The sequence below is a fragment of the Elgaria multicarinata genome, chromosome 10, assembly GCF_023053635.1.
Source record: "Elgaria multicarinata webbii isolate HBS135686 ecotype San Diego chromosome 10, rElgMul1.1.pri, whole genome shotgun sequence".
In the NCBI taxonomy this organism is placed as follows: Eukaryota; Metazoa; Chordata; class Lepidosauria; order Squamata; family Anguidae; genus Elgaria; species Elgaria multicarinata.
In genome coordinates this window covers 84560516-84572298 of record NC_086180.1, presented here as the reverse complement: position 1 = coordinate 84572298, position 11783 = coordinate 84560516, and the positions used below count along the sequence as shown (strand labels likewise).

General features: G+C 43.6%; 1 protein-coding gene across 1 annotated transcript in view; it reads left to right on the top strand.

Annotated features, from left to right (window-relative positions):
- The first annotated feature begins 2315 nt into the window (after positions 1–2315).
- Positions 2316–11783, top strand: part of ANAPC4 (anaphase promoting complex subunit 4) — a 43639-nt gene continuing 34171 nt past the window's right edge. The window contains exons 1-7 of the mRNA XM_063135286.1: positions 2316–2422; positions 5162–5285; positions 5744–5849; positions 6593–6725; positions 8119–8193; positions 9303–9329; positions 9429–9473. Of these exons, the coding sequence (XP_062991356.1) occupies positions 2379–2422; positions 5162–5285; positions 5744–5849; positions 6593–6725; positions 8119–8193; positions 9303–9329; positions 9429–9473 (554 nt within the window). The 5' untranslated portion in view covers positions 2316–2378. The remainder of the gene's footprint in view (positions 2423–5161; positions 5286–5743; positions 5850–6592; positions 6726–8118; positions 8194–9302; positions 9330–9428; positions 9474–11783) is intronic.

Genomic DNA, 11783 nt, shown 5'->3' with positions numbered 1-11783 from the left:
GTCTACAGATGTGCTGAAATAAGGTAATTATCACTGTTAGTTGTTTCTCCCTTTCAGTTCTCTCTGATCTCATGGTTTACAATTCCAGAACAAACCTTTTACCACTTGCAGAAACCACCCTGCCAACCAACTGTATGTGTGTATATGTTGGGGCTAATGATAGCTGAACGGTTAGTGGAGACTAGAGGCAAAGGCCTGGTCTACACCAGCCGAAAGATTTGGCAATAGAATTCTGACAAGAGAGAAAGGACAGTATTCAAAAGGGGGGTTATTTTTTTGAATTTTTCCCCATGTAAAAAAAATCTGCTAGTAAAAACTAGCACTGAAGTGTGTGGGGAGGTCTAGTCCAGCCTGCTCCCTGCTATGAGCCTTCACTACTTGCACATGGTTTTCATACCGACAATCAATCAAAAATATGTTTACCAAGGCCTGTTCGTCTTCTGTACTCTACCACCTCATTCTGCTGCTGGAAATTGAGGGCAGAAGGAGAGAGAAATCAGCTGATGATCAGACCCACTGTGAGAGCTCTATTTGAGCCTTGTCAACTTTCTTTTCAGGCTGGGTCTGTTTAGAGCCAGATTGATTTCTAAATGGCGCCAGTCTATAGTATGAATCCTTCAGGTTAATCTCACACTTACTGGTTATTTATGAACATTCTCTAACATCACTTGCAGACAATGTACAAAATACCTTACGTTGCAGATTACTACACATTCTCTAAGGTTCCTTGAAGATCATGCTTATTGCATTGGCAAATTATATAATGATGATTAGATTATGCTGAAGTATACACATCCTTCAGTGTTTATTGGAGGCTATGCATATTGACCAGGGAATGTGCAAAATGCAGTTGAGAGATACACATTCCTCAAGGCCTGTTGGACATTATGCATAATGGCTGGAGAATGTGCATTATTCCCTCTTCATGAACAGGTTATATGCATGTTCTCCATAAAGCATGGTGAATGTGCAAAATGGCTGGTTGTTATGCACATTAGCCATTCAACTAACAGTCCCAACATATTCATGGAACTTGGGATGACACATGTTTCTGATGAGGTGGCTTGTAGGCCAAGAAAGCTTATGTCATAATGAATTCACTGGTTTTTAAGGGGGGACAAGACACTCTAGTTTTTTGGAATCAACTTAACATGGCCAACCTCTGAAAATAAATAATTGTTACATCCAACGGTGTCATTCCACTGGTGCAAAGTTTCTACCACTTGCTCAGAGTGACCCACAACAGACGGTGGGCCTGATGCCAAGTGAGAACCCCCATTCCTAAAACAAGAGGGAGCATTCAAAGCAAGTGCCCCTCCCTTAATCCAGTCAATGGGAACATCTCCATCAAGTGCTGTGAAGTGGTGGGTCAATGAATTTTATTTATTCACTACATTTACCACAAAGCTCTCTGGGTGATTTTATTGTGCTATCCATAGAGAAGGATGCATTCTGTGATTTGAAGGTGGTTTGGGACAGATCCTGTGTAAGAATCAAGAGGATCCACATGGATCTGTGTTTTTGCAGCTCTGTGGGTCCCGGTCAGAATAAGTGTGTGTAGGTTGGATCCAGACTTAGTCATACATAGAAGAGACCCACTGAAATCAATAGGACAAGAAGGTAGGGTGACCATATGAAAAGGAGGACAGGGCTCCTGTATCTTTAACAATTGTATTGAAAAGGGAATTTTAGCAGGTGTCATTTGTATGCATGTCGCACCTGGTGAAATTTCCTCTTCATCACAACCGTTAAAGCTACAGGAGCTATACTGCAGTTATACTGTGACCAGATTTAAAAGAGGGCAGAGCACCTGCAGCTTTAACTGTTGTGATGAAGAGGAAATTTCACCAGGTTCTCCATATATACAAATGACCCCTGCTGAAATTCCCTTTTCAATACAACTGTTAAAGATACAGGAGCCCTGTCCTCCTTTTCATAGGGTCACCCTACAAGAAGGTAGTCATGACTATCTGAAGCCTCACTAATTTCAACGGACTACTTTTAAGCCTGGCTAACTCTGGATCCAACCCAATGTTTTCAAAGGGTAGTGAACCTACGCCATATAGCTGGTAATTTACGGGGGCAACTACCTGAAATCAGGTGGTGTGTATGTGATGCTAGGGGTTGGAGTGAGGGCGCAATCTTATGCGTGTTTACTCAGGGAAGAAATCCTACAACTCCCAGCATGCCCCAGCGAGGCATGCTGGGAGTTGTAGGATTTCCCCCCCCCCCGAGTGAACAGGCCTGTGATTGCTTCCTGAGGCGATAACGCATGTCGCCGCCTCGCCGGGCCTTCTTCGTGCCGAGAGGGCTAACCCGACGCTCCGGCCTTAAGCCGGCGGCCTCCCCTTTTCTCCGTAAAGGGGAAGCGGTTGCTGATGCCGCTTCCGGAGGCCCAAGAGGGAAGCGGAGCCGGGAGGAGGTGGGTCCCGCTGTGCTGCAGGCTGGGCGGGAGGAACGAGGCGCGCCACTGAGGCGGGTAGGAACCGGGCTCCTCCGCGCCCATTGAGCGCAAGCTCTTCCTCGATTCCCGCGGAGGCGTTCTGCCAAAATGGCGGCCCATGGCCACCAAAGGCGCAGGCGGCTGTGAGAGGGAGGAGGGTCGGAAAAACGGCCGAGTGGAGGCATAGGAAGGCGCCTGCCTTTCTCCGAGTAGGACTCCTGTGCCTTTCCACGGCCGCGCCATGGCAGGATTTAAACAGGTGCTTCCAGCCTAGCATGGCAAAGCTGCACCTGTTGAATTTCGACCAACTGCTTGCTAAGGGCGCCGTCCAGCCGCCCTCTCTCCCAATGTAGAGGCTGGGCTCTCGGAATAGAAGAGAGTGAGATTTGTCATTTCTCTGTAGAAATCTTGTGCCGTTCACAAATGCAGGACAGGCAGAAATTCGTCTAGTGCTGCTTTTCCTGTTATATATGCTACCCAGGTGGTGAAAGGCTCCAGAGGTTTTGATGAATGATTTTGTTTCCTTTTGATTAGAGAGCACTGGGAATGTAGGCTGCCCTTTTAAGTACTTGTTTTATTAGAAACCTATAAGAGCGTCATGGGCACCAAACCACCCAAACTAGCAGATGCCTGACTGCTAATCTTAGCAAGGGAGGACCCCAAAAAAGCATCTGTTGCAGCCTGCTCCAAGGTGACACCACAGTTCCAGCTAGAATCATCCCCCACTAATTTGGGAGTGGGACCATATAGGGCAGGGGCGAAACATCATCATTGTAAGCTTATGCGGCAGGGTCTTGCTATTTACTGTTTTACTCTGTACAGCACCATGTACATTGATGGTGCTATATAAATAAATAATAATAATCATCATCATCATATATTTCTTACCCGCCTCTCCATTTGGATCGAGGTGGGGAACAACAATGAATATAAAACACATTAAAAACTGATAAAAAAACATAGCATACATGATTAAAACATCCTTAAAACAGAGGGCCAATCTGATGTCAAGTAGGTTTCTAACCTTTCTGAATGTGTGGCTCCCAGTTCTTGTTGGTTTATGGTTTGTTCTAAGCTCAACATCAGTTATTAGTCAGTGGCCAGTTTTTAACTTGCTTTTAAGCAATGCCAGTATGCAAAGGTGAAGTTCCACTCACCCAAAAGGGGCAAAAGAAACAATGTGGGACTTTAGCGGAGAACATAATTGCATTTAATATCTGTCTCCCACAACAAAGCTAATGTGGCTTATATGTCCTGCCTACAGAGCAAGATAGGCCTGGCTTATTTTTGTTTACTGGTAAATGCAGCTTGTTTGTTTGTTGTGCAAGCTGGTAAAACTAACCAGGAAGAGATAGCTTAGCATTACGTCCAAACACAGAATCCTGGTTTGTTGCTCCCAAATAAGCCAGGATTGTACAGCAGGATTTGTTGTTGGCTTACAGATGCTGGCTTATTTGGGGATAACAAACCAGGATCCTGGGTTCAGATGTGATAGTAAACTATCCTGGTTAGTTTTTGCTGTTTGTGTGAAGGGAGGAGCAAATTGGGTGTGAATGGTCTGCATGGAGTAGCATGCCGCTTTCTCACAGTAAACCAAGATGAACCCAGAATACTGGCTTATCATTATGTGTGAACATGGCCAATAATTGCATAAACAATCAACATAGAGACACAATATAAGGATATTAAAGCTGCAGTTTCATACCAATTTAATCTAGGAGTAAACACCATTGAACTTAATGAGTAGACATGTATACGATTGGGCTGTAAGAGTTTCAATGGATCACTAAGCTCATATAGGAAAGATCTTTAGTGGACCAAGGTAAAATGGCATCTTCTCACCCATCCTTCTGTTCAGACTGACAGCTTGCAGAGGAAACACAGAACCTTCGATGTCTAGTTTGGCAGAAACTAGACCAGTGGTTCCCAATCCATAAACTCATGCCCAGTGCCCCCTACCCTACCCTATAAAATCATTATTAAGAATAGCGGTTTTCAGCGACCCACTAAGGACGATAATAACAATAAAATTCAAAACAGTAACAATTAATTGACTATTTATTCAAAACCCAAAGCACCCGCTTCAGGCTTGCCAAGGGAGGGAGGGGAAAGAGAGCGAACGCCTCTGTTTTGCAGCCAGCATGGTGGGGCACACCAAGCAGGATATGTCTCTTCATTAGCATTTTGGTGTTTTTGAAACATTTCAATTCACCGTTAAAAGGACTCTTCTTAATCGGTATCAATACATGTGTGGATTCTTCGCTTATACGACTTGGGACCAAACTAACTTCTCCCATAAAAATGTCCCTGGGTTTTAAGACCTTCTGGAGAGGCGCTTCTTGGAAAAGACCACCTCGAGCGCTTCCCTGCCACCCCTTTGCCTCTTAGCGCCCCCCCCCATGCAATCCCACCGCCCCCAAGGGGGCTGTACCACCCACTTTGAACTAGACTATCTGGGATATCTACCAGTATTTGGTAGCTGGTAAATATGAGACAGGACCTTTGGAGGTATGTTCAAGATCACTTTCCATTCCACTGAACATCCAATACATACGAAAGGAGGAGTTGAGGATTATAGTCATCTTTATGATACTTGGTGGAAAGCTAAGTGATGGTAGCTGGTCAGGATTAACGTGCAGACATGTGGCATGACTTTGAATCTGATGCATCTGAGAACTCAACGATTGGAGTCTTGATCTCTGTCCTTTGGTTTCACAGAGTCGCCACTGCAACCATGCCTGCTTTCCGGCAGGTTGGAGAGAAGCAGCTTCCCCAAGAAGTCATTTTTATGGCCTGGTCTCCCAAGCGGGATCTGATCGCCCTTGCAAACAAAGTTGGAGAGGTGAGGAGAGTGAATGGTACTTCGCACAATGATGTGGACTAGTTGCCGGCTGCCTTAGGTGTTGTCCCTGCTGTTTTGTTAAAAGTGAAATTGGTTGTCTTCTGTAAATGCCCTGGGAAGATATATGCGACTTTAGGTTCCATGGAAGAAAGGTGGGATGTAAATGCAAAAAATAAAAAGGGATTATTTAGGACCATTGCTACTGTAATGCAGCATTACGCATTGAAAACTTTATGTGCAATTTGATTTTACACGTCAGAATTGCTGTTAGGTACTGTATTAATCTTCCTATATTTTTCATCTTTGCATAACCTGTTCTGCATGTATTTCTGGAGCAGATAGTGGTTGAAAAAATGTTGCATTAGAGCAGGGGTGTTGATCCTCAGGGTGAAGGGGTCCCGATCTGTCCTGTAAACAGGGAGTTTGAATGTTTCTAACCATTGTTCCCAACATCTTAGGTTTTGCTTCATCGACTTGCAAACTTTCAACGCGTTTGGAGTTTGCCACCAAGCGAAAGCACAGGGAAAGAAGTGACAGCCCTTGCGTGGAGACCAGATGGCAAAAGTAATGTGCAATAAATGACACTTTTTACTGTGGTTTAGATTTTACATTAAATACTCCTCTTCAGGACTGCGTCATCCATTACCTCTGAAAGACTAGACCTGTTGCCAATCCTTTGGGGTGTGGTGTAGGGAGGTTCAGTTTACTATACTAAGCCCACTGGATAAGTGTTTTGCTTTACAGGCCTGATTGTGTTGGCTTGCAACCCAGAATGCATTTAGGGCGCAGTCCTATTCGGATAGAGTATCCAATGAAGGGTGGGAGGAGAGTGGTGCCTCCGCATTCCTGCTGCCCTGCATTTCTGCTAGACAGGTGATTTAACCCATCTAGCAGCAGCGCCTTGGAAGCAGAGGGAAGAAGGCTGGGGAGGCCATAGGATATGTCGTACAGCTGCCACCCTAGTCTCCTCCCCTTCCTGCACCTGGAAACACCCCCTTCCCCCATCTCTGCGCTCCATTTTCTGAGTGCGGAGAAATAACTGGCGCAGCTCTCTCTGTGCCAGCTACGAGAAGGCGGGGGAGGGAGCAGGAAGCATGCTTTCCTGTCTCTGAGGTCGGAGCCAGGAATCTGAACTATCCTTTGCCCTCCCCTGCAACACTGTCTGGGGGCGGGCATAGGATCTCTCTTAAGATCTGAAATGTAATGCTTTAACTGCTTGCAATGTCCATTGCCTTTTGTAGTTGACATACTGAAGTGGCTATCTTTTGTGCACTGTATATTTTAATATTTCACCATTCCTCCTATAGTTTTGGCTTTTGGACTTGCTGATACTAGGAGAGTTATCCTGTGTGATGTCGAGAAACCAGAGAGCTTGCATTCTTTCTCAGTGGCTGCTCCTATCACTTATATGCACTGGATGGAAGTTACGGAAGAAAATAGGTAAGTATAAGACACAGGCTTGCTGATGGCTACTCACCTGGGAGCTGATGTGATAAGAATTGCTTCCAGGTGATCAAGCAGGAAAGCGTTTGCACCCAAAAATGTAAATTGAAAGCTTTCTGTACATTCTGGAAAGTTCGAAGTAGCCCTCTCTGCCATTCATTTTCCATCTGTGCCCTTCCCAAATTCTTCAGTGCTTCCTGTATTTAAAAGAAAACCAAAACCCAGCAACCAAAAATCAAGGGACTGCACTTCCCAAAAACCTGGAACAGCATCTTTGCAATCTGCAAGATAATCAACAATATAAGAATTTGTCTGTTGCATAACTGTTGCAGTGTCCACATTTTATTTTTGTACTTAAGGGTGCAATTCTATGCATGTTTTGATGGAAAAAAGTCCTACACATTCCCCAGCCAGCATGGTTGGATGGAGAGTGCTGGTTGTGGTAGAATTTTTTTCTGTTTAAATATCTCCTTTTGTAAAGGGACAGTTTAAATGTAGCTATTTTAAGAAGGAGAGCCAAACATTTAGAACAAGAGTGAACAGCTAGTAGCCCTCCAGATGTTGTTGGACTCCAACTCCCATCAGCTCTAGCCAGCTTTGCCAAAAGCAAACAATGATGAGAGCTGTATTCTAACAACAACTGGAAGACCACAAATTGCCTACCCTGGATTTAAAATGTAAATTCTTGAGATCTGAATTTCTACCTATCACTCTTTTAGGATACAATCCTGTCCAGATACCCATCTGTCTCCAAACTCAGACATCCTAAGCAGAGTAGGAGGAGTGCAGAGGCGATCATCACACACACGTGCTTCTCCTGGTCCACATTTTTGCTAGACGGGCATTTTTGCTTGTGGGAGGAGTGCAGAAGCGATCATCGCACCTGTGCTTCTCCCAGTCTGCATTTTTTCTAGATGGGTGTTTTGCCCGTGGGAGGAGTGCAGAGGTGATCATCGCACCCCTGCTTCTTCCAGTATGCATTTTTGCTAGATGGGCGTTTTTGCCTGTCTAGCTGGGGCTTTTCAGAGGGGGATGGAAGGAAGCTGGCAAGGGCTTAGAGTAGCTCGTATTCCCACGCCTACTCCCCTCCCCGCTCACAGAAACACCCCCTTTCCGTCCTCTCCAGGGTCACTTTTATGAGTTCGTAGAGGCAGCCGGTGTGGTTCTTTCCACACCAGGTGCGAGGGAGAAAGGATGGGACACTTGGACTCCTGTATCCCAGGTCGGAGCAGTTTGTCCAAGCTTGGATCCAGGAATCCAAACTGTCCTATCCCCATCCACCCCAAAAAAGATGCTGTCTAGGGCCCGTAGGAGTGCTCCCTTAAAGTGCATTTTACTTTTGGCATAACGTCTGTGGAAATGAAGCCAAGAGATTCTTCTCTCGTTTCAGTGTTCTCACTTCGTTTTATAACGCGGAAGATGAGTCCAGTCTTCTTCTTCCTAAACTACCTGCGTTGCCAAAGAAGTAAGTGTTACTTCCTCTAGGCTTATTACCTCAGGCACAGTAGGGCCTTCTCAGGAATGAATGTGAAGCTCTAAAATGAGCTCCCTAAGGAGGTTCGCCTGGCACCTACACTATATTCTTTCAGGCCCCAGGTAAAGACTTTTTTATTCTCTCAGCGTTTTAGCAGTCTATAAATTCAATTTTATTTATTTATTTATTTATTGCATTTATATATACTGCCCCATAGCCAAAGCTCTCTGGGTGGTTTACAGTTTTAACTTTGCTGTTTAAAATTTGTATTTTAAATTTGTATTTCTGCACTGCTGTTGATTTTATCCTGGTTGTGCTTTTGCATTGTATTTTATATCAAGTTTTTGTACTTTTTTTTAATACTTCGAATGGTTTTGATTTTTGTGAACCGCTGAGGGAGCTTTGGCTATTGGGTGGTATAGAAATGCAATAAATAAATAAATAAATAAGAACAAGTATAGAAAGCAAGGCCTATATCTGTTTGCAAGCATTTGGCGGTTAAATTGAGGCATTTCTACTACTGGGGCTTTGATTCTAGTTGCTGATGGGGCTGAGTGTGTGGTTTTATTGTCAGCTGTCTCCTGACGTTTTTTGTACGTGTTTTTTTACAGTGCCATCCTATATAAGTAGGATTATAAAGATGTATAGTTATGGCTCTTTTCTGCATATAAATGGAATCATTTTTATTGGGCCCTCAGGTACGCCTGTGCTCTGGGGCATGACTGTAAGCCTATGCGGCAGGGTCTCGCTATTTACTGTTTTACTCTGTACAGCACCATGTACATTGATGGTGCTATATAAATAAATAAATAAATAATAATAATAATAATGCCATGATGCATCGGGGAGGGGGCGTTTAATCACTGGAGCACTCTTGTGCATTGGGCCCATGTCCTTTAATGACACCATCCATGCGCTTTTTGCTAATTTTTATTGTGTGTGTGTTTGTGTGTGTGTGTGTATATATATATATATATATATATATATATATATTACACACACACACACACACACACACACAAACATACTGTTTACGTGAGCGTACAATTTTTTCTGAGAGGACATCACCAATGTGCTTACATTTTTCTTTTTTCATCTAGCTATAGTACCACTGCCAAAATTTTCAGGTAAGATTCATTTTCTGTTTCTATCGTTTTTGTGAATTTTGAGAACAAGTCTGTGTGTGCATATATTGCAAATGATTTTTTTAAAATATTCTGTTTTAGTGAAGAAAAGTCAGATGAGATCATGAAACTCATGGGTGATGTCAGGTAAATGTCCCTTTTTAAAAATGAAACGTTTGGTTTATTTATATAATACATGAGAATAAGGAGATGGAAATTAGTTAAGAAGACGCGCTGCAAATGTTACCCTTTAGGTCAGTGAAATAAAGCTTCACTTGATTGGTCAGTAAACAACAATTGTTGGTAAAGCTGTAACTTTAGTGGAGGGCACTTGTTCTGGTTCGGATGTATCACTGTACTAGGGAATGAACACAAAAATATTAAAAGTGGTCAGGAGTTCTGAATTCCAGCATATCGTTCTTTCCGTCTCATGAGTCTCAGCAGGTATCCAACCATGCAGCATGTAATCAATCTATGGAATTCCTGGCAGAAGTTGTGATGGCCACTGACTTAAATCCCTTTAAAAAGGTGTTTGACAAATTTGTGGAGAAGAGATCCATCAAGACTAGTATTAGTGATACCTAGATGCTCCAAACCTTCCACCTTCAGTATCACTTTGCCAGGGGACAAGCAATTGGGGAGAGCTTTAAGTAGTTTTGATTTATTGAACTTTAAGTGTGCAATCCTATGCAGGTTTAGACAGAGAAATGTCCTGCAACTCCCAGAATTCCCCAGCCAGACATGCTGGCTGGTGCATGCTGGGAATTGTAGGATTCCCTTCCCCCTGTCTAAACATGTGCCCTAAGTTACCTTTTACTTGCTTCAGTGTTTCAAAAAGGCATCAAATTGAGGTTGGGGTAATAGACAAATATCTAAATAGTCAGTTGGTTAAAAGGCAGGTGACTAACCCTGTAAAACTCCTTAATTTCTTGAGAGCCCTAGGAAGGAAGTTAAAAAGGATCTGCTATTTTTATTATTGCTGAAGAAACAGACACCTCCAGCATGTTGTATAATTTAGCTCTTAATGGCACACTTCTCAGATTGCACTATGCTATTCAAAATGGATGCTTGAATAGTGTTATTTAAATAGAGGAACAACATCAAATGTTGAGGGGACTTGTGAAAATGACTGTGCTTTCCCAACGTGGTGACTCTTCCCAGTTGACTCCCCTCTCTTCTGTCTCTCAGTGGCTGCAGACACCACAGTAGTCTCACTCAAGCTCTATTCAAGCATTGTAAATCTGAGTAGAGCAAACGCGAGATGAATGGGCATGTGGTAGCGCACTCCTTCCTCATGCGTTTACTTTACTCTTCTCTGTAGCAGCACCCACCCTCTGGAAAACCCTCCCTCATGCAGTTCGAGAGGCAGAAAATGCGACATTTTTCAAATGCCTCCTAAAAACACACATTTTTACCCAAGCTCTCCTTGGGCTGTAAGTAAATTAACCATGGCGCTCCATTTTGCGGCTCTTTGAATTGTTTTTACTGGGTCTGTGCAGACGACACGCTAAGCCATGGTTAGGCCACTAACCCTTTTGCAGCAAATGGTTAGTGAGCGTGTTTAAACCATGGTTATGTAGCCACCATGGTTAGGGATGGTTCGCACAAGATGCTAAGTCATGGTTCACACGACACGCTAAGCCGTAACATTTAGCTCAGAATGTGTAACCACTGTGGCTTAGCGTGTCGCCTGAACAGGGTCATTGTAGGTGTTTCAATTTTGTGCTTTTAATGGCGTGTTTTTTAATATTGCATTTAAATGTATTTTAATATTGTGAACTGCTGAGGGATTTTATTATACTCAGCTGTATACATATGTCACAAATAAATAAATGAAAGAATGCTCAGATTTATAATGCCTGAACTGGGCTTATGTGGACCTAACCTTCAAGCTTGATACTAGGACTCCAACCCTTACTGGCAAGGATTCTACTATTGGTGGGGTACACACTGCACTCTGCAGAGGGCTTTATAATTGGCAAGGCCCCTCCCCAAACTCACCCCACCTGTCCACATGGACGGTCATTACTACCTAGCTAATATTGCTACCTAGCAATATTAACAAGCTGCATTTAGTGAACATTGGCTTGAATCCAAACGATAGGGAGGGGTCTGCCAGTTCCCTCACATGCATATAACATGCATACCATCTGGAAGGTCCCATGATCCTCTGAAGCAGCTTTGTAGAGGGTCCAAAGGAAGACAGATGGAAGGGATGGCAAATCAGTCATCTCCTTCCCTCACAGTACTTGAGCAGAAGTTTTTGTGCTGGTGCAAGAGGGCAGTTTGGCTCCAAGCCATCATGCTGTCAACTTTTTGATGCTTGCAAATTGTTGTTTTTCCTGGCTGAACAGAGGTAGGCAGCATTTTTGGACTTCAACTCCCAGCATTCCTGACTATTGACCATGTAAGCAGCAGCTTATGGGAATTGAAGTCCAAAACATTTGGAGACCTACT